Source organism: Crassostrea angulata, chromosome 4 (genome assembly GCF_025612915.1).
Source record: "Crassostrea angulata isolate pt1a10 chromosome 4, ASM2561291v2, whole genome shotgun sequence".
In the NCBI taxonomy this organism is placed as follows: Eukaryota; Metazoa; Mollusca; class Bivalvia; order Ostreida; family Ostreidae; genus Magallana; species Magallana angulata.
The window spans coordinates 1,196,675-1,219,310 of NC_069114.1; the positions used below are offsets into that span (position 1 = coordinate 1,196,675).

At 36.8% G+C, this 22,636-nt stretch overlaps 1 protein-coding gene across 2 annotated transcripts; it reads left to right on the top strand.

Moving 5' to 3' along the window:
* The first annotated feature begins 4,529 nt into the window (after positions 1 to 4,529).
* Positions 4,530 to 21,126, top strand: LOC128179525 (dehydrogenase/reductase SDR family member 9-like). 2 transcript variants are annotated; one of them, XM_052846967.1, is made up of 5 exons: positions 4,530 to 4,590; positions 14,559 to 14,884; positions 15,441 to 15,699; positions 17,885 to 18,048; positions 19,077 to 21,126. In XM_052846967.1, exons 2-5 carry the CDS (start codon positions 14,563 to 14,565, stop codon positions 19,301 to 19,303), a joined length of 972 nt encoding a protein of 323 aa, XP_052702927.1. In that variant the 5' UTR covers positions 4,530 to 4,590; positions 14,559 to 14,562; the 3' UTR covers positions 19,304 to 21,126. The 2 variants fall into 2 exon arrangements, with proteins under 2 accessions (XP_052702927.1, XP_052702926.1); XM_052846966.1 differs by having other exon boundaries at positions 4,530 to 4,569.
* Positions 21,127 to 22,636: the final 1,510 nt, after the last annotated feature.

Below are 22,636 nucleotides of genomic sequence, written 5' to 3' on the forward strand. Positions count from 1 at the left end.
ATGTTCACCCTGAAATTGTGCAGTCTCTATTTTCAGGGGTAGTATACCCCACACCGAAACTGTGCCATTGTTGATCTAGCTAACAATATGTTTAGGAATGTTCATTGAGATGTTATTTTCTAGGCAAACATTTTCCTTTGATAGTTTGTATGTTCTTAATTTAGGAGTATTTAATGTGGATATATCCATTTGCCATCTTAGTTCATGTTCTAACGGCTGTTTGCTAATAAAATGAGTTAATATATACATGAAGTACATGGGGGCATATTTTCATAGGTTGCCAGCTAGTATATCTACATCATCTAGAATTATAGACATTGTGCTTTTATGAATAGTCCTTGTCACACTACTACATGTACATTTTAATACGTGTATTGTCAAACAACAATTTATGTACATGATATACCATATGACTGCCCAGAAAGACAACAACTTCAGTAAATAATGAGTAACATAAATACAAGGCTTTTAGTTTCTAAAACATCTTGTCAATGAATAGAAGAAGTCGATCAGAAATAATTAAGTACTACATGTAGGTAACTGCAAGTTAAAAGTCAGAATTAATCCTTTAAAACCTATGGCCAAAAATTTTCAGAGAGAGAGAGAGAAAGAGAATTAACATACCCGGTATATATAATCATGTTCATAATTAACTTTGAAACAAACCGAAATCATTCATTAGGAGAGAGAGAGAGAGAGAGAGAGAGAGAGAGTTGTTGAACATTAGGGTTCACTGGTACATGTTCATAATTTACTTTGAAACAAACCGAAATCATTCATTAGGAGAGAGAGAGAGAGAGAGAGAGAGAGAGAGTTGTTGAACATTAGGGTTCACTGGTTAAAAATACATGTACCTGGTATGTATTCAGAGCTTTATTTAAGCTCATTGAGCATTGTTGAGTAGAGTATTAGGAAAAATATAATATGTAACATAACTATTGAATAAACATTTAAGTGTTTGTAGTATAACCTCACAATATCCATAAAAGTACCACTGAGACCAACATAATACAACTGCATAATAAATAAATGTTATTTAAGAAATTAATGGGTTCTAGCCTCTGATCCGCCATTCAGTAAATATTTTAAAACAATCTTGACTAATAAATGTCAATCATATAATAATGATTCCAATATAAGTCAGATGAGCAAATCTAATATTTTGAGGCTGTATGAGCTATAATTTTTGAGAACCTTGAATTTATCACAATGATGGGACCCAGTTCATTTAACAGGCATGGGACAATGACTTTTTTCATAAAGGAAAAGCATGGGACAAAAACTTCCTTAGTATTAATTTAGTACCCATTGGGTGAACACTTTTTTAAAAATAAGTTACAATTCCCAACTCAAGAGGAACAATTAAGATCTTTAAACTAATTATTTTATTTAAAAAAAAAATAATAATTTAGGAGGGGGTTACTCCCATTATTATCCAAAACTGTCTGACTTGCTCTCTTTAATTTACACTAAAATTCTATGAAAAGATGAAATTAGAAAGCTTATGCAATTCTGAGAAAAAATATGCATCATATTGCCAATTCCATTGAGGTTTAAGAAAAATATAGCCATTTAAGTGAACCTACCATTTCCCCACTCCTCTATTTAACACAGATTCATGGGGCTCTCCTTTAGTAAAACATATTAATTTAATCTTTAGACATCAATTGTTGTTCAACCTCCTTGAATAAGAAACCTTATTCAGTACTACATACATCTACATAATATTACCATGATAAATTAAAGCATCAAATCACTTGGAAATACTCTTACATGTATTACACTCCCCGTATTTTGATTGTCAGAAAAAGCATTTATAGTTTGAAATATTTTACCTAATACATGTATTATGAAACTTGTTGCAATTTTCTTGGGTCATTTCTTACACATATTTGAAATAATCATCACTGATGCTAAGAAATTGCTCTTTTTTGGTAAATTGGATGACTTGTAGCATTTTTATTCACAACTAGACATGCCATCCTGCATGTGTTTTTTTTTTTGTTTCCATGAAAATGGAAGTTAACAATCATATTTAGTGAATATCTTATCTATTCTGGTTTTTAGTCTCCTTTTGATAAACAGTAGGACCTGCAAGTATGATATACCTACCTTTAATTTAAATAAAATTAAAACACACCAGGGTTACGCTGGAGATGGATTATAAGAATTTCATGAAAAATGTTCAATTTTTACATGTATTCTACATTTTTGATGCATATATATATACAATAAAAGGGTAAAAATATGTTGATTCTTGTTCGTTTCAATAGTAGTACTGTAATTATAGTAGCTAGATGTTATTTGAAGGTCAAGTGTACCTTTACATATCATACATGTATACGTAATGAAAGAAGGGAGATGATTTTTTAACTAATGTAAAAACATCTTAAATATCACTTTTGCACAGGATACACACACTTGGGTTTTTAAGGTTGATACTATAATAACTACATTTGTTTACATGTAATTACATTTGTACTACATTTGAAAGAAATTATTCTTTAAAAAAAATGGGTTTATAATTTGTCAGGTTTCTTATTGGTATTTCATAAAACCAGAGAGCAACTTCACTGCAGATTTATAAATGTAATGATTAAATTGATAAAAACTGTTTTAAAAGTATTAATTTATTCTTATCTCAGTAATTAACTTAAGCCTATAAATTGTCATCAGAATAGGAAATTCCAACTTTCTGGGTAGGCCAAATTTTACTCAAGTGGTGGCCATTCTACACATGTAACCGAAGAGGGAGTATTAATAAACTCTCCTTCTGTATGTATATAAAAATAATTGTTTACATTGTACCTTTTGTAATCAAGTCTCCCAAAAGAAGTTTGGAGACATTGTTTTTGACAGCTAGCGGTTTCTTCTTTTTCTTCTTTCTTTCCTCTGAACTTGTCCATCACTTTTCTCAGAGATGGCTGCATGAACAGAGTTGTACACAACTCTAGATCTAGAATATGATAGGCCTGCATACCCTGTTTTAAATTTTAAATTTATTGTTTTTAAATTGGGGTTGGGCAACCATAGTTTTGGGGTCAAATAGGGGTGGGGTCTAACACTGAATCCGTAGGGAAAAATTATACACTATATTGTAAATGGTTATCACTTGAAAACCGTTAAAGATATTGACATGGATTTTTCAAATGCTAAATATATTGAGTGTTAATTATGGTCAATACATGGTACATTATAGATATGATCTCTGGGGACTATATATATTCCCCAACCCCGAGGTTTGGGAAATTACTTAATATTCAAAAAAACCGTGACTCCTCACCCCTAAACCATATAAATTCTTGTTCCTTGTGCAATGGGGCATCATATGGTATATAGGTTATGGCCATATGGGGGTGGTTCCGTCTACCCCTGAAACAGGAAGTGCCCTAATTTAGATATCTCATTAAATTCCTATGAGATCCCCAACCCCAAACTACTTATATTCTTGTTCTTTGTGTTAAGGGGCATCAAATGGTATGAAGGTTATGGGCCCTGGGGGTTGTCCTGACCCCCATTGAACAGGAAGTGTCCAAATATCTCGAAAACGGTTGAGATCCCCACCCCTAAACCAAATAAATTCTTGTTCCTTGTGTCAAGGAGCATCAAATAGTATATAGGTCATGGGCCCCAAGGGTGGTCATGACCCCCCCCCCCCCCTTTGAACAGGAAGTGCCCAAATATCTTGAAAACAGTTGAGATCCCCGCCCATAAATCATATATATTCTTGTTCCTTGGGTCATGCTGGTTCACCTGATGTACAGTATCAAATCAAAATTTAAAACAAAAATGAGTCTCCTTGCAGCCGTGAAAAGTAAGAGTTTATAGGTTTACATAAACAGAAATATTTTCATTAATATTCAATAGAATTGGTAATTTTTGGTATTTATTTTCTCAGAATTTGTTAAATCTTATAATTGTTATAAGCTCTATTAAGTCATTTCAAGAAGAATATGTTATTGATGGTACATATAATTTAGCATGTGTAATTCATTAGATGGATATAATGACATTATCTAATAAATTAATACATTGGTTGTTTGAATATTGCTTTTACTAGACTATATGATCAGACAATTGAATCATAAGTGTTTAGTTAACCCCAACATACAATCAATCAAGATGATATATTTAGAGGACTTTTTATCCTCTGGGATAAAATATCCCAACATGGTCATTCATAGGATTTTAAATCCTATAAAAGCCTTTTATAGGATTAATTATCCTATCAACACCAAAGATGGGAGAAAAAATCCCACGGGAGTTTATATCCCACAAAGATTTTTTTCTCCCATGGGATTTTGGTGGGGTTTGAGATGGGATGAAAAATCCCACCAAAATCCCATGGGATTTTGATATTTGAGAGACAATTATAAGGAAACTAGAGCAATGTGTACATTCATGCTGACATGATAGGATCAAAGTAAAATGTCCCACCAAGATATATAAACAAAAGTAAGCTATGTCCAACGGAAAGGGTAGCTAAAAGCCCGGACCTTGTCATGTCCGGACTTAAATGTCGCACTGTTATAACATGAATACACGACAACTGGGACAGCATATAGACAGGTATAGGCTCTAGTTAGCGAGGTACGTACATTAAATACAATAGGTCGATTGTTGATTTAACGCAAAGGGGGCGTGAGAAGTTTGTACAATTACGTTGTATTTTAATCGATCTTGGCATACCATGTTATCTAGTAAAGAGATTCGATCATTGCGATTGTTTTAATGTAAATTTAATTACATATGTGGATCTATTATTAAGGACCCTCACTTGCCGAAAAATATAGTTTTGTTTCATAAAGCACGCACTCGTTTGATATGTTTAGCTCAATTCTTACTGCGGCATTTGTTTTTAATGTAAACATTGCCAATTATTGACAGTTTTTACTTTTACTCATAAACAAAGACAGAACCAGTAATAGCGTTAGCAGTCGGTATGAGTCGGTACAAAACGATCACCTAATTACAGAACGCGCGCACCTCGCACCTGCTACAGTGTGCACTCTTTACGTTCTGAATTTTCCTCTCGTTCTAATATATCTTTACGCTCTAAATCCTTGATCACTGCTGAAATAATGTCGTTGATGTTAAAAAGAACCATGATGACTATTCAATTTCCTAAAAGAAAAAAAATCTTAATCGTGTTAATATGTGTGAATGTGGCGCTCATTGTGAATAAATAATTCCAACCCCGCGGTTTTGAGGTATGTTGATGTAACATACCCATACTTCAGTACCGCTTGTACTACCACGTAATATTAGAATACATTATACTGTGGTATGTAATTTAGCTAAGTACATGATAATTATCGTTAGATTATTAAACGAGTCAGAGAAATATTGCACCACACTGTATTAAACTAAATAAAAGTCTACCAGGAATCTAGTGGCAGACAGAATATGCTCAATTTTTGTTTTGTTTACAGATGTCCTCTTCTTATATTTGGTCTAAATTAAAATCAAAGTACTGAAGTACTGACGGGAGTTGATTTGATCAATTATCATTTATTCAAAATCAACGATATGTGATTTTGCATGGCAAGTAGTATCAGTAATCGAAATATTTCTGAGAAATTGTATGGATCCAGGCAAGATTGAACTCTTGTCTTGTTCAACCAAACGCTCGGCTGTCTCCGTTTATCTCCGACAAGCAAGATAGACTCTGTTTTGTCGGATATTACCGGAGCCAGCCAAGCGTCTGGTTGAACGAGACTACATTGAACTCTAGCGTAGGAATACATACGACTTAAAAAATAACTTAACTGTTTGTACAATTTAAAATCTAACTATTTTCATAGTATTAATAAACAAGTTTTCTTGAAAAACAATGCTTCGATCAGAATACATTACATCGAATTTATCGATTATTTTCAAGAACTAAGTGTTGTCAGCGGTATAATTGATTTGTGCTTAGGTCCAAACACTGTTTCACTTGTAACAAAATAGCCCTTGTTACATGTAATTACATAATCGAACACTGGTGATTGGACTTTATATTTTACGTATCCTATAACTTTGACTATACTTATTGGACGTTACATATTATTCTGTGAACTATTGTGAATTGACTTATCATTTTATTTCAGAATCAGTATAGAATGCTTTCGTAAAGTAAATACCTTTATTTAATGTATATTCCATGTTAATTGAATCACGAATATTTTGTGTCCATCAAAGACTATATTGCTTTAAAGGAAGGTCAGAGAGAGAGCCAATAGCTACCATGTTTACATTTATGGGGTATATTGTTTTGCGGTGATGATCCGTTAATGACTGTAATTACATTCTTTTGCTGGTCAGTATGTCTCCAAATTGGACATTAGGTTCCAGATTAGTACACAAATAACCCGAGGGGGTAAAGTTTAATGTAAACCAAACAATTACATACATCAATCTGCTAATTGAAGTCAATTAGTCGTTGATCGGTTCATGTAGATGACAATAATTGGTCACGATACAGTGACCCTCCCCCCTAGTAAATAACTGTCGTAACCTTGGTTGACCCTAAGAACACTGATTGAGGGCGGGTTCTTGACTGACCAGCTCGACGCCATCTTGGAGCATCATAGTAACAGGGTGGTGGCGCCCTCTTACGGGGCTTTTCAACAACCAATGAACACTTGTTTTACTTTGATAGTTGTTTTCCCCAAATATTATAAAACTACTAACTTCTCGCAAGTTAGGTTAATTCCGACGCTCTTTCGAACTCTTAACATCTCTCTCTGACTTCCCCGAATTGGGGCTGTGTATTTAGTTTGCTTTTTGCCGAATAAAGCCACTATACGATCACTTAAGACTTTTACTTAACGTGTACACTACTTACGTAAGATACGCGTGGTAGTGTTATACGGGCTGATTGGTGCCGTGACCAGGATTTGTACCTTCTTTAAAAGACTTTGGATTTTTGGATCTATCTACCAGTCACGGTAAGACAATTTTATTATTCTTTACTGTCCTGTTTTGTAAGTCCGAGTCTCATCTACTCTTGATTTATTCTTATTTATTCTATTATTCTTTTGGGTATTTATTGTCTGGTAAACATGACTGAAGGTTTAGAACAAGCCACAAATATTGTTGCTGGTACGATACAGCAAGGGTTTACTGAACTTAGTACGACAGTGAATGAGAAACTCAAACAAATTAAAATTGCCATTAAAAAGCAAGAAATCATAATTGACACACCTCCCTTTTCGGGGAAGCCGTCGGAATTCCGGGCTTGGATAAATGCAATAAACAAAGCTTTGGTCTTAAATCCCCATTTGACAGATGATGAAAAAGTTCGTCTTGCTCTAAGACACAGTAGGGGGGATGTAAGTGACTATATCGGCCTGTACATTGAACAGCGCGTGCATGACCAAACTGTAGAAAGGGGATGGGGGCACCTGAAAAACCAATTAATTTTAAGATTTGGGGAATGTAATGACAAACATCACGCATATGCATCCCTGTTCAAAATTAAACAAAAACCTGACGAAAATGTCCAAGTGTACAGCACTCGACTCTCTCGACTGGCCCTCGACGCATTTGACAGCCTTGCCCCTCCTGAGGTACAGCGCCAGTTGGTACAATTATTCATTGACGGTATGTCCGACGATCACATGAAAATCAAAATCATGCATCAGAAGCCGACTACGCTGACGGCTGCCGCGGATAGCGCGCTTTCGATACAGAACTTTCATACCGAGGTTAAAATGAGGTTAGGGAAAGAGTTTGTCCCGACGCGAGATCCGGAAGAGGTGGTATTTCCCAGGCTCAGACCTGTCGCGCCTGATCCGCCTTACCCTACCCCTACTTTAAATCCTCAAAACCCCCTCCCTGCCCCTCGCACTATTGTGCCTATGGAAATAGGTCACATGCGGTATAGAAGAAGGCCCAGAACTGAACAATTTGAGAATGCATGCTTTAATTGTAAAAGAGAAGGTCACATAGCTCGGAATTGCCCCGAAAGAACAAGACAGCCCCAAGCTCGAAAACGTCCCACCCCGAAAAACCGTTTAAACTAAAAACCCTCCGTCGCAATGAGGCCGGCGGCGGAGGAGGAAAGGTAAGTGTAGGAGAACTACGCAATCAATCACCCGCCAAGAGGTTAAAATCAGCTTTCATTAATTTTGCTGGTAGTCCAAATTCTTGTTTAATTAAAGTTCAGAACCAGAAACTTAGGGCTCTGGTGGATACTGGAGCAGAGGTGAGTCTTATCAAACGGAAAATTTACGATTCACTAAAATACAAACCGGAACTACAAAGAAAAAGGTTAAATTTAATGGGTGTGGATGGTTCCCCACTAGACATAGATGGAGTGGCTAGAATTTCTTTTATTATTGGCGGAAATTGTGTTGTACAAGATTTTTATGTAACGCGCTCAATGTCCAGAAATGTTATCCTTGGGCGTGATTGGTTGCTTAGTAATGGTGTTAGGTTGTATTTTGACCTAAAATCTTTAAGAATTAAGAATGCGTATGTGCCCCTGGAGGAGGATGTGCATATCTCATCTGTAGAAAAAGGTACGAATTGCAGACTGGCCTCACTGAAAATTAATGATTCTATCGTACCACTGGATGATGATTTGTGCATATCTTCCCTGCTACGAACCACAGGTAAAGTTAAAATAAAACCCCAGACAGCAGTACAAGTACCGGTAAAGGTTGGTAGTAATTGTCGCTCCCGCGAAATTGAAATTTATGGTCTTGATCGCGGATTTTTGTCCCTAAATCCAGGATTACTGGTCTGTAATGCGGTAGCCCCAAGGAACGAAAGAAATCGTTCAATGGTAATAGTCGTTAATACCACAGGTAAGTGTATGGTTTTAAGACGAGGTGCCGTTGTGGCCCGGGGCGAGCCGATTACAGATCAACGTGTTGAAGACCCGCGCACGTCGGATCCGTATCCGATACCGGAAATAAACGCTTTACAGACAGGCGCCCTCGATTTTAAGGCACCTGACGAATTTCAACTTTTGGTTAAAAATTTACTTGAAAAAAATATTGACTTATTTGCGAAGTCAGACGCGGACTTAGGACGGACCGATACCGTCAAGATGTCCATAGACACTGGCGACCATCACCCAATCAGGAAACGACCATACCGCGCTCCTTTGAATAAACGAAGAATAATTTCTCAAGCAGTCGATGAGATGCTGGCAGCGAAGGTGATAGAACGATCAGTATCCCCATGGTCCTTCCCGATGGTAATTGTGAAGAAAGCAGATGGGAGCAACCGACCCTGTGTGGATTACAGGTCCTTGAACAACATCACCAGGAAAAACAGTTATCCCTTGCCACTGATAGATGATATCCTCGCACAATTAGGCCAGGCTAAGTACTTTACTACGCTGGACTTAAAAAGCGGCTACTGGCAAGTGGCCATGGACGAGGAATCGAAATCAAAAACGGCATTTGCCTGTCATCGTGGACTTTTCCAGTTTAATGTTATGCCATTTGGGTTATGCAATGCTCCAGCAATTTTTCAAAATTTAATGGCAGTGGTTTTACAGGGATTAGAAGACTTTACAACAGCTTATCTTGATGACGTAATCATCTGGTCGACAGACGCAGAGCAACATCAACAACATCTTCAACAGGTATTTGATAGGTTACGACATCACGGGCTTAAATTGAAGTTAAAGAAATGCTCCTTTTATCAAAATCGAACCAATTATCTAGGCTTTATCATCAGCAAACAAGGTATTCAGCCCGACCCAGAGAAAGTTAAAATTATCAAAGCGTTGCCCCAACCTCGATGTGTCCGCGATGTTCGGTCGTTTATTGGTATGACTGGATACTATCGACGTTTTGTTCCCCAGTACTCACAGGTTGCAGAACCCCTGACAGCTCTTACAAGAAAACATGCCAGGTTTAAGTGGACAGAAGAGTGTACTGCTGCATTTGAGAAACTGAAGAGTTACTTGAGTACTGTGCCGCTCCTTGCGTATCCGGACCCAACCAAAATTTACATACTGTATACGGATGCGAGCCAAAATGCTATTGGGGCCTGCTTGACTCAACCTTGTGATGATCCCCCTGACAACCCCAACGTAAGGAATGAGAAACCTCTCTTCTTCCTATCCCACAAACTCAGTGACACACAGACACGGTGGTCTGTTGTTGAAAAGGAGGCTTACGCTATCTACTATGCACTGCAAAAACTGGACGCGTACTTGCATGGAGCCTCTTTTATCATCCGCACAGATCACAAACCACTGAAGTATGTCTTGGAATCCCCCATGCAGAACAAGAAAATCCAGCTGTGGGCAATGTGTATGACTGGATATGACTGTACCGTAGAGTATGTTGCGGGTACAGAAAACTCTTGTGCTGACCTCCTCTCTCGGATAGATCACTCACTACTGACTGATGACTCTGATATTTGCACAGAGACGGGACCGGATGTAAGCGCCAAGACGTATGAGATCGGAGTCCTTGATTCTTCTAATTTTTGTCCTAATTTTCGTCCTAAGGATCATATGGACTCCACAATCGAAGAAAAAGGGCCAGAATCTCTCAATAACAAGTTCCGAGACGAAAGGACGGACTCCTCTGATGAGGATGACATACCACTGGCCGAACTACATAGACGAATAAGACATAGGGAAGAACGTTTAGCTGATAGGCCAAACGAAATTAGTGATCAGTTGAAACTTGACCCCGACGACATTGAGACCGATGAGACTGTGCATGGTGACGTTGAACCACTGACAGACGAGCAACTTCGTGGGGATGATATAACGTCAAATTCGGACGAAGACATGTCAATTGAGGAGGTCAAGGTCAAGAGGCCCAAATCAAGGAGCAGTAAGGCTAAGGGTCTCTTGAAAGCACTGTATCAATTTTTGTAAACTCGTATATACCCTCTCCACGTGGATTTTCAAATCCGGACGATATTTACGTCTTTAGGTCATAATGACTGACTTAAGCGTGGGAATAGCTAGATACATGATTGAAGCATTGTTAGTAAAGTATATTTGTTTTTGTTTTTGTTGTTGTTTTTTTTTTTCTAAATTAAAAACGTTTAAGCCCAGCAGATATTTCCCATTGTTCACAACCCTCTCTTAGACGGATACTCTACGTTTGAAGTTTACCGATGTCATGTCGAGCTGTACACGGTCAAATAACCTTATCCCCATATTTTCGCCGAGAAACGACTGTCAAATTCCCTGAAAACCACCTTAATATTACAATTGTACACACCCTTAACACCAAAAATATTTGGGAAAAATTTCACCGAACCTTACCAAACTTTACCTATTCTGCTTATCCTTTTAAATTAAACAAAATTAAACACATTGAAATGGATGATTTGCAAAATGAGCTAAAGTACATGTATTTTCCACCTGAAGAAAAGTTTTACTTACCCCATTGGTCTTTTCCTTTCATAGGGATTTTGGGTATCTTACTCATTGTCGTATGTTTAATTGGTCTAAAATGTCGTAAACGAATCAAGAGTAGAATAATTGGGCTCTGGAATGCAAAGGGGGATAGTGGGGAATATAAGATGTCTGTACTGCCGACGTATGCAGCGGTCAAGACCCAAGGTGGTGACATTCCTACACTATCCACTGCACCGCCTGCAGAGACTGAACCTACTGCGACCTTGCTACCTCAACAATCTCCAGAGACGCTCAGGATGACTGCTGAACACGGGCCTATCTATCCAAACCTACCAAGATTTGAACTGATCACAAGCCGGGCCTCATCTTTAATTGGGTCAGCTCCGACATCTATTACTGACTAAGGCAAATTAGGACATCTCCGGTTTACCGGACATGGGATGTATTGGGCACGTCTCATGTAAATCAACGGCCTTATTTTTATTTGAACTGATCTGGACTTGTATCAACGACCTGGACTTTCCTAAAGAACTTTCCGTGGGTATGTGCTACCTTACCCATAGCCAATAACTTTTAAATACTTGTTACAGCAAACTACAATCATGTATAGTGCAGCAGATGAGGGAAATGGAATATGTTAAACATTCCGATGATGACGGAAGGATGAATTACCTTCTACTTTTTGTGTATATTGTGTATAATCACAACCAGAGCCGAAGAAATACCGATGATTCTAGAAGTATCCACTTTCTAGTATCCCTTCGACGATGTTACCGATGACACCGACTACGACGAACCTACACCAGACCTGTGTTTCGTTTTCGATGATTCCGGAAGTGTCATACGCTATTCGATGAATTCTCCGATAATACCGGACGCTGAACTCTATACAGACCTTTCTGTGTAAAGAGTCTGTTTTGTGTAAAGAGACTCTTTTGTGTATAGAGACTTTTTTGTGTAAAGAGACTCTTTTGTGTATCGCGACTGTGCTTAAAAAGTTGCAGTGTATTGAGCAACTTTTTCCCGATGTGGTGGAGGTGTGTAACAAAATAGCCCTTGTTACATGTAATTACATAATCGAACACTGGTGATTGGACTTTATATTTTACGTATCCTATAACTTTGACTATACTTATTGGACGTTACATATTATTCTGTGAACTATTGTGAATTGACTTATCATTTTATTTCAGAATCAGTATAGAATGCTTTCGTAAAGTAAATACCTTTATTTAATGTATATTCCATGTTAATTGAATCACGAATATTTTGTGTCCATCAAAGACTATATTGCTTTAAAGGAAGGTCAGAGAGAGAGCCAATAGCTACCATGTTTACATTTATGGGGTATATTGTTTTGCGGTGATGATCCGTTAATGACTGTAATTACATTCTTTTGCTGGTCAGTATGTCTCCAAATTGGACATTAGGTTCCAGATTAGTACACAAATAACCTGAGGGGGTAAAGTTTAATGTAAACCAAACAATTACATACATCAATCTGCTAATTGAAGTCAATTAGTCGTTGATCGGTTCATGTAGATGACAATAATTGGTCACGATACAGTGACCCTCCCCCCTAGTAAATAACTGTCGTAACCTTGGTTGACCCTAAGAACACTGATTGAGGGCGGGTTCTTGACTGACCAGCTCTACGCCATCTTGGAGCATCATAGTAACAGGGTGGTGGCGCCCTCTTACGGGGCTTTTCAACAACCAATGAACACTTGTTTTACTTTGATAGTTGTTTTCCCCAAATATTATAAAACTACTAACTTCTCGCAAGTTATGTTAATTCCGACGCTCTTTCGAACTCTTAACATCTCTCTCTGACTTCCCCGAATTGGGACTGTGTATTTAGTTTGCTTTTTGCCGAATAAAGCCACTATACGATCACTTAAGACTTTTACTTAACGTGTACACTACTTACGTAAGATACGCGTGGTAGTGTTATACACTTTCGCTTTGCCCGAGTAAGTGCATAGGAGAGTTGATTAAAATCAACTCCCAAAAACATTGGCATGAAACATTATTCATTGACATCTTATTTTAAACTTTTGATGAAAAATATCTAAAGGACAGCCTGCATTTGTCAATGAAAGGAATAAATCTAATTAAATGCATTCATCAATTACACTATGTTCTAGGTCAGCGATTCCGATGCGTACCGAAAATACATGTACACATACCTTTCAAAGAAATACGAGTAAATCATTTATTTATAAGGTAAACAAAAATCCATTTCCATGGTCGTGTCAAAAAATCGTTCAAACGCTTGACCGCTTTCATTCAACGTGTCTCTCTTACTTGACGGTAATTTGATTATGAATATGTCAAGATACGTGGATGCTTGTTATAAACTGATAACAAATCATTCAAATCTAACTCCACCGATCAAAAGATTAAATTAGTTAAAATGCTTATAATTTAACGACAAAAAGAGAATACTTTTTAAAAATTAGTTCTGATATGATACATGAATGTAAACAATTGTCAATATTCTCCTATAAAGAAGTTTAAAGTAACATTGTTGCGTTCTTTTAAAACTAATCGTCGTTGTTTTAGAATAAATCCTGGCATTCTGTAAAAAAGTTACAAAACGAAAAAAAAAACCCACACAATCACGCACGATCATGCACGGTCAAAAACGCAAACCAATATTTTTGATATACGCACGATCCCGCACGTTACACGTACGATCACCATGGTAAGCGAACTCTATAACACGATTGGCTTGTCAACAATAATGTTGTTACCACTATGCACATACCTCTCAAAGAAATACATTTAAAATCATTGATTTATAATGTAAAAAAAAATCCAGCTCCATGCTCGTGTCAGAATATGGCTCGACGAAATATCCACAGAGGGTCACTCGTTCATTAATATTCATGCTTTAACGGGCAGCACCGATTGCTCTTCGGAGATGTAATATTGTCCTACTAATTTTATTGATTTAGTTTAGTTTGTGTTCAGATTGTTGAAAATTGTTTAATAGATCAATGTACTGATACATCCATATAAAATTCAATCAACATACATGTATACAATTACGTATATACAATTAGAGAAAAACCAAAAAGTGACGTGCTACAAGATTTTTCTAATTACGTTTAATTATTAGCATTTTAAATTTCTAGAGATTTTCCAGGTTTCTATGATCTTACAAATCAAGTTGAATAGAACCTTCAATTATTATAAACCTTCCATATTTTTGGCCGTATTTCAGCGACATGATTGCAGTAGCTGTGATTGTCCTGGTCTGTGTTCTGTTCTTTGGCCTGAGACGACGTCTTCGTCAACTTCCGCTTCCGTATTATGAGGGACGTCACGTGGTCATAACCGGATGTGACACGGGCTTTGGACACATGCTAGCTAAGGAGCTGGATGCCAGAGGCCTCTCTGTTTTTGCCGGATGTTTAACAAACAATGGCGAGGAGGAGTTGAAAAAATCGTGCTCACGTAAATTAAAGACTTTTCCACTGGATGTGTCTGACCCTGACTCAATTAAGAAGGCCCTCCTTTATATAAAGGCACAACTCCCATATGACACAGGTGACCACTGCAATTCACTTTTCTTTTTCTTTTTCATATGGTTACCCTACTTTGATTACCAGGTTTTTGTGATCGGCGTTCGGCCCATATGAGGCATCCGGCAAACATTACTACTAGCGCACACATTACGCCTCGCACTACTTTGTTTTTTTTTTTATGTAGTACCAGCTTTATGTAAATCTTTAATGAAATCGAGAACATTTCATTTGGAAGTATACTTACCTAATATTATAAAACGTAAAGTTTATTCTTTGCTTGCTATTCCGAAAAATGCATGTTGTACTTTTTGCATTACATAAAACCAGTTCATGATAACAATTATTAGTATTACCAGCCGATTATCTCTTTAAAGAAATACTTCTTGTCAGATATCTCACTGAGTTGCCATACTCAGAGTGAGGCTTACGTATACTTCATCACTATTCCTGATTTTAAAAGGGAAGAGTTGACCTTCTTTTAATTAAAATAAATATTAGGATTTAAAATTCAATAGCATTTCGTTATGACCCTGTATAGACCTGATTTGATATGATCATCATTGTTGTCTTTGGTATAGGAATCTGGGCTCTAGTCAACAATGCCGGTATAGCGGGCAGTGTGGGGCCTGTCGACTGGCTCACACGACGGGACTACGAGGTCGTCATGTCAGTCAATCTGTACGGAATGATTGACATGACCAACGCCTGCCTACCACTTCTCAGGAAGGAAAAGGGGCGTGTCGTCAACATGACCAGCATCTGTGGGAGAATAACACTGGCCCCGACGCCATATTGTGCCTCTAAATACGCAGCAGAGGCCTATTCGGACTGCCTAAGGTACAGTGCATGAACTATTTTGGTGAATGTTTTGTTTATAACACAGGGACCAAGCCCGTTTTAACATTAATTTCAATGTAACCATAAATAAAGAAAGGGGTCGAACTCTGACCCAGATCAAAAACTACCAGCTCGCTTCAAAAGCCTAAGTAATCAATTAATTTTTAAAACACTCGCAATATGCATGTATGTCTGAGATACACTCATGCCGAATTTCAAGTTGATGGGTCTTAAAATAGCGGAGATATACGTCATTATTCTCTCGAAGTCGCCAGTTTATTTTTACTAGGACATTTACCGGTCCAGGGCTCACGATGGGATTTTGCCTATGACAACAGCAGTATTGCAACAAGTCGAGAAACATTTGCACTAATCTTTTAAAATCTCACATCAAACGTATGCTACTTACTTCCTTAAATTCCGATAAAATCCTTAAATACTCTCCAAACTGAACTTTTATTCTACAGCCACATCAACTTCTGACCAGACCGGCCATTGTGATAGCTAATGTTAAACTCAGTTTCATTGGTTAATATTCCTGATGGTCCAGTCAGAATCAGTCTTTCTCGAAGACGTCAAAATGACTGGTCCTGTCAGAAGTCAATGTGGTTACAGAATAAAAGTTCAGTATGGAGAGTATTTAAGGAATTTTATCGGAGTTTTTGTATGTAAGTAGCTTGCGTTAGATGTCAGTTTTTAAAAGATTAGTGCGAATGTTTCTCTTCTTGTTGCAAAACTGCTGTTGTCATAGGCAAAATCCCATCGTGAGCCCTGTACCGGTAAATGTTCGAGTAAAAATAAACTGGCGACTTCGAGAGAATAATGACGTCTATATCCCCTATTTTAGGATCCATCAACTTGAAATTCGGCATAAGTGTATCTCAGACATTACTTTTTTGAAAAATACATGCATATTGCGAGTGTTTTAAAAATTAATTGATTTTTTAGGTTTTTAAAGCGAGCTGGTAGTTTTTTTATCTGGATCAGAGTTCGACCCCTTTCTTTATTTATGGTTACATTGAAATTAATGTTAAAACAGGCTAGGCCCCTGTGGTTTATACTAGATACTGTGAACACATTTTCTAAGGTTTGATTTAGGCAAGTTTCGTGTTACTTAGTGCTGACAATTGTGCGCAGGGACAACTCTATAGAATTCGAAATAAAATCAAATTTAAAATACCAATAATCCAATCGCAACTTCTCGGGCCGGCAAGCTCGGAAAAACACATCTATTGTATTAACATCACCGGATGTTAGAATTTTATACAAAATAGAGTCGCTTCCCATTAAAATAAGTATCGGCTAGACAGTCTTGTATATCGCTTCTGTGTTATATTTTAGTGTATATCGTTTACTTTAATGAAGTATAGCTCACATCTCAACAGATCGTAAAATGTGTTCTATTTATATATAATCAAGTTTTACAAAAAGGGGGGTTGTCATGGGCGCCTAGGTAATACATTCGAGATGTATTTCCGAGCTTGCCGGAAAGGCCCGAGAAGTTGCGATTGACCAATAATCCTCATATACTGTGGAATCATTAAATTTCGTGGGGGGTATTTTGTGGATAAGAATTTTTTTCGCGGGAATGTAATTTCGTGGATGCGTCAGTTTTTAGTATCAGAAGGTAAGCTAAATATTTTATAATAAGTTTTCGTTGAGAATGTAAATTCGTGTGCGAGGGCTACCCACGAATACCACGAAAATTGAGCCACCACGAATTCTAATGATTCCACAGTATTTGTTTTAAATGATTTCATTATTAGTCACTCCCACTTCTTGACCGACTTGGATTCTTCAATTTTGTGAAGCTTTAGCTGAGATTAAGGTATATAACAAATGTTTTATTTGTGGATCGGGGGGGGGGGGCAGATGGCAAGGAGGGGTGGTCCGGAACCACTGTGAAAAATTTAAATATCAATTTCTTGAAATTACATAGTAAAAGTATAAAAAATAGTCCCCGGACCCCTGTTTCCAGCATACAAAAGTATTGTTCCGCGCCTGTATTTACTACGAAATTATTCAACTGAAGGTTTAACTTACCATTTTCATATGATTTACCTTCATAAATCTTTCGTGTTGTTTGAAGCCAGAAATAAAGTAAAACTAGCGACAGCAATTGTTTGATCTCCATGTATGTTGAAGTGGACATTCACGTTGTACCCGTTCTATATTATTTGAACAGACGAGACCTGTACAAGGAAGGAATATCAGTCCACATCATAGAACCTGGATATTTCGCCACAAACATGACCAATCCAGACAACCTTGTCCTGTTATTGCAGGAGGCCTACAGCAGATGTGACCCCGAGGTCAAGGAATACTACGGCAAAGGCTTTGTAGAACAAGGTGAATATCTACAATAATCCTAGAATTTATTAGACTCTACCTGTGTCACTAGAACTCGTCAGACTCTGTAAACATGTTCCTGTTTTTATTGATAAAGATATTCCTAGAATGTGCTATCTGTTTCTCTATTAACAAGACAAACTTACACATTGACTTACATGTCTATACATGTAAGGACACAATGACATGCATGTCTATACATGTAAGGACACATTGACATGCATGTCTATACATGTAAGGACACATTGACATGCATGTCTATTCATGTAAGGACACATTGACATGCATGTCTATACATGTAAGGACACATTGACATACATGTCTATACATGTAAGGACACATTGACATGCATGTCTATACATGTAAGGACACATTGACATGCATGTCTATACATGTAAGGACACATTGACATGCATGTCTATACATGTAAGGACACATTGACATGCATGTCTATACATGTAAGGACACATTGACATGCATGTTTATACATGTAAGGACACATTGACATGCATGTCTATACATGTAAGGACACATTGACATGCATGTCTATACATGTAAGGACACATTGACATGCATGTCTATACATGTAAGGACACATTGACATGCATGTCTATACATGTAAGGACACATTGACATGCATGTCTATACATGTAAGGACACATTGACATGCATGTCTATACATGTAAGGATTAAAGTCGTTGTATTTTGTAAACCAACATTTATTCGCGACAACTTCTTTTCACGATTTACCTGAAATAAATTGGTTCGGGGGGACTAACATTCGCGTTAAGCTCACGCAAACCTCGCAAATAAAAGTTGGTTTCGTGCGTTCTATTTGGTTACTTTTTAAAGATATTTATATATCATTTGCCTTATCTCTTTGACAACAACTGACATACTTCTAAATGAAATGTTCAGAGAGTTGTCTGAATGATATGACCGAGTAGTATTATTATCAAAATTAACTCAAGCAAAAAGTTTGATTTATAACTGTGTTTTATACATAACGTCATGCCTTGTTTTAATAGCTGTTGACAAAGGAAAGACATTCCTGAGCGCCGTCACCAATAGCAACCCCGGTCAAGTGGTCGACGCTTACCTTAGCGCCGTGTGTTCGCGCTACCCCGCTCATAGATACGTGGTGGGACTGAGCGCCCAGGTCTTTTACCGGATCTTGTGGAATTTACCAGAGATCATTTCGGATTTTATATTGTGTTCAAAACGTCCGGTTCCTGAAAATTATAGGAAATCTTGACGGTTTCTGTTAGTCACAATAATTTATGTAATGTTGAATGTTAGGCCATGTGTTAGACGATTCAAATCATATCAGTTACTGTGATGACGCCTGTAAATTTATGGTAAATTTATGGTTTAGCCTTTTTGAATAAGCATCGATGACTCAGTGTCGTACTATTACAAACTTGTTTTACGTTTTTATATTTTCTTAACAAATAAATTGAACATAATGATCTTTAAGTTTACTGTATTGTGTAATTTGGTGATAAGTAGTGTACAGGAAGAGTGTTAGTCACTTTATTTAAAACTAATACAGTCACATTGTTCCTCAAGATTGAGAGCTTGGTGCTTATTAATTGAGAATTAAACAAAATTATCTTGCTATTTGATATCAAATTGCAAGTTACATAAATTTGATTTCTTCAGATCTCTAACCAATGAACCTAGGTATATGTTGAGCCCCGATTCGTGAACAAATTGAAAAATAAATAGATTGCACTACATGTAGATTATGTATATATTTTAATAACTTTATATCAAAGACACTACGTCATTGAAACGTTTGACATTAAGCTATAGGTTATTGGAACATTCGACACTCTTTGTTTAGAGAGTTTCATTACACTATATAGTTATTCAGGGTAAAACGACAAAATTTATACCCGTTATACAATATTAATAAGAACAATTATCTATTTTACCGATAGCAGCCTGACTGCGTAACAAACGCATTCCTTTACAAAGAAAGTGGGTTTAAATTTGTATAGTCTACCAGAATTAACCCTCTTATCGACAACAGAGGTCAATTCTCTTTAATCCATGTAATCTGGCTGCCCTGGACAGATTAGCTAATCAGCTTTGATTAAAACATTTACATTCGAAAGGAGACTTTTTAACACAGAGGTCGACAATTTACAGCGTGTATTTATTGGATTTTGCCGCATGTTGTTGATCATGTAGTGTGGTTTGTCAATTCTGGATATATAAAGTTAATCAAAGATGTACAATGAATTGGGATTGGATTTGTGATTTTTGATTTGAGAACATATCTGTTTTTGAAAATCAACATGCCGTCCAAAGTCCCGCCCTGGTTCAGTGAATACCGGAAGGTCAGTGACAGGCAACAGGAATATCTACGCAAGATCCACGACCTCCGGCGGAGCATCCAGAACCGGGATGAACAGCTGATGATGGTCGCCATTGAAAGACAGCGGCTACTTAGGGTAAGGCGTAAAAACCCGAAAAACCCCAAAATGAGCAGTGTACTAAATATACAGATCAATAGCGGGCCTCAGCCGTTTCCGAACAGACAATGTGAGAGGAAGTTCTATCTTTGTCCTACCCCCGTTCCCCGGAAGTTAGCACCCATTATCAAAGGGAAACAACTCATGGACGCTCGGTCTGAGGCGTCGGAAAAGGACCTTGACAAGGAATCTATAGACATCATTGCTAAACGTAACCTGAATCTCAGCGTCATAGGACAGGTCTCTCCGAACTGTAGCCCTTCTCCTAAACCGTTCCATAAGGAACGACAACTCCTGAACATGTCACGTGTGTCTATAAGGGAGGAGGACAGGAGTAGACGTTCCGTGGAGTCGTTCCTCAGTGTGCCGCCAGCCATGGAGTACATCACTAACGTCAGTACCAGGAAAGTGGTCTACTCCTCGGGGAAATAATGGAGATTGTCACACCACTTGACCATAATAGGGAATAGTGTTGTGTTTAATTGACACTTTTGTATCTTTATTAATAAACAGTGTAGAGCTATGAAATAATCCTTCAGATTTCAAAATTTAGAAAAAAATGTTTCAAAACTAAAATAAAAATGTATATAAAAATGAAGTGCTCGGAATGTGAATCATTTAACTTCACCGTTAACCCCATCTTTATTATCATCATCTTTATAAGCATTACTGCTTTTAAGTAAAATCAATTCAAACCACTACTTTGCATTTTCTCGTGTTACCTCATGTTATTGTAGTAACTATCCACTGAAATATCTGGAGTTTCTATGTTTTATTTATGCACGTGTGCACTCCGGGTCACAAATTAAATTAAAGGATACAGCTATGATACAAACTGTATGGTAATGACCGCCATACTGATATTAAAGAAGGAATGTGACACTTTACATGTAACTCTTAGATTAACCCGTTTGAAATGAACAATAAATCTACCAAAATATAAATATTATTAATACTATCTTTTTTCTCACAATCTAGATCTTTATATGGCAATGATTTTGATCTTAAACATTTGCTACTGATTTTACATGTCATGAGATAGAAACCCGTTGGTTTCTAAAAGCTTTTTTGTTTATTATGCATATCGTTGTAGAATATTGGACTTTATAGAATTGTTAAAACATTTAGTGTACATGTTTGCCTAATGTTTAGATATGATTAGCATATTTTGTTATTCTACGTGACACAATTCAAACACCTTAGTAAGTTATAATATGTCGAAAGTAAAGAATCTATAGGTCCAGACGCGAATACGCAGACAAATATGCTATAACCGGCCTTATTAACGAACATTTGTTTAAATGTTGCAAAGAATAAAATTGCCTAATGATCGAATTTCTGTGTTGATATGACACATAACATTAAATGCATTAATTACAGTTTTCTAGGTTTTTTTTCTAATGCTTTTCTAATGGTTATTTTACTGAATCACGCGATCAAGATGTTTCAATTCATTAGCACGATAAAACCAGTGCAAATATTAATTATCGATCTGTATGTGATTGTTTATCTAGGAACTAAAAACTAATTCATAACATAAATATCTGATACATTTAGTCTTACTTTTTGTAAAAAACACAAGAAACAAATTGTAAAAATGTTTATTACTTCTTTAGTCCATGTTAGTTTACAAACTTAAAAACAACAAGCATTAAAAAATATCAAACTGTCGTAAACACGTACGAGTTTTCAAAGTTAGGAGCTACAAAGAAATTACAATAACAAGAGGCCCATGGGCCACATCGCTCACATGAGCAACACTAGACATAATAAAATTAGCTAAATATAAACCTCATAAAACTGTGAACCTTATATGTGGCACAACAATTATCTAGGACCACAGTCTAAACAACTGAGAATCAACAAATGTCAATATGATTGCATATTATTAATACTATATACTAAATATTTTTGAGAATGATCAAATTTATTTCCAGTGTAAAAATTTGACCCCACCCCTTTATAATTTCATCCTTTTTTATTTGATTTTTAAAGATTTTTCTTAATAAATATAACACTACCTGAGAACGCTTTCACTCAAGTAACAGCTTTTCTGCTCAATTGATTTTCAAAACTAAGATATTTCTCTTTACATTCCTATGTAAAAC

Excerpts from the sequence above, each read along its gene's own strand:
- LOC128179525 (XM_052846966.1), top strand. The coding sequence starts at position 4,535 with ATGAATACACGACAACTGGGACAGCATATAGACAG. Across the intron at positions 4,570-14,558 it reads CTGGGACAGCATATAGACAG|CGACATGATTGCAGTAGCTG; the intron begins GTATAGGCTCTA and ends GCCGTATTTCAG. Across the intron at positions 15,700-17,884 it reads GCCTATTCGGACTGCCTAAG|ACGAGACCTGTACAAGGAAG; the intron begins GTACAGTGCATG and ends TTATTTGAACAG.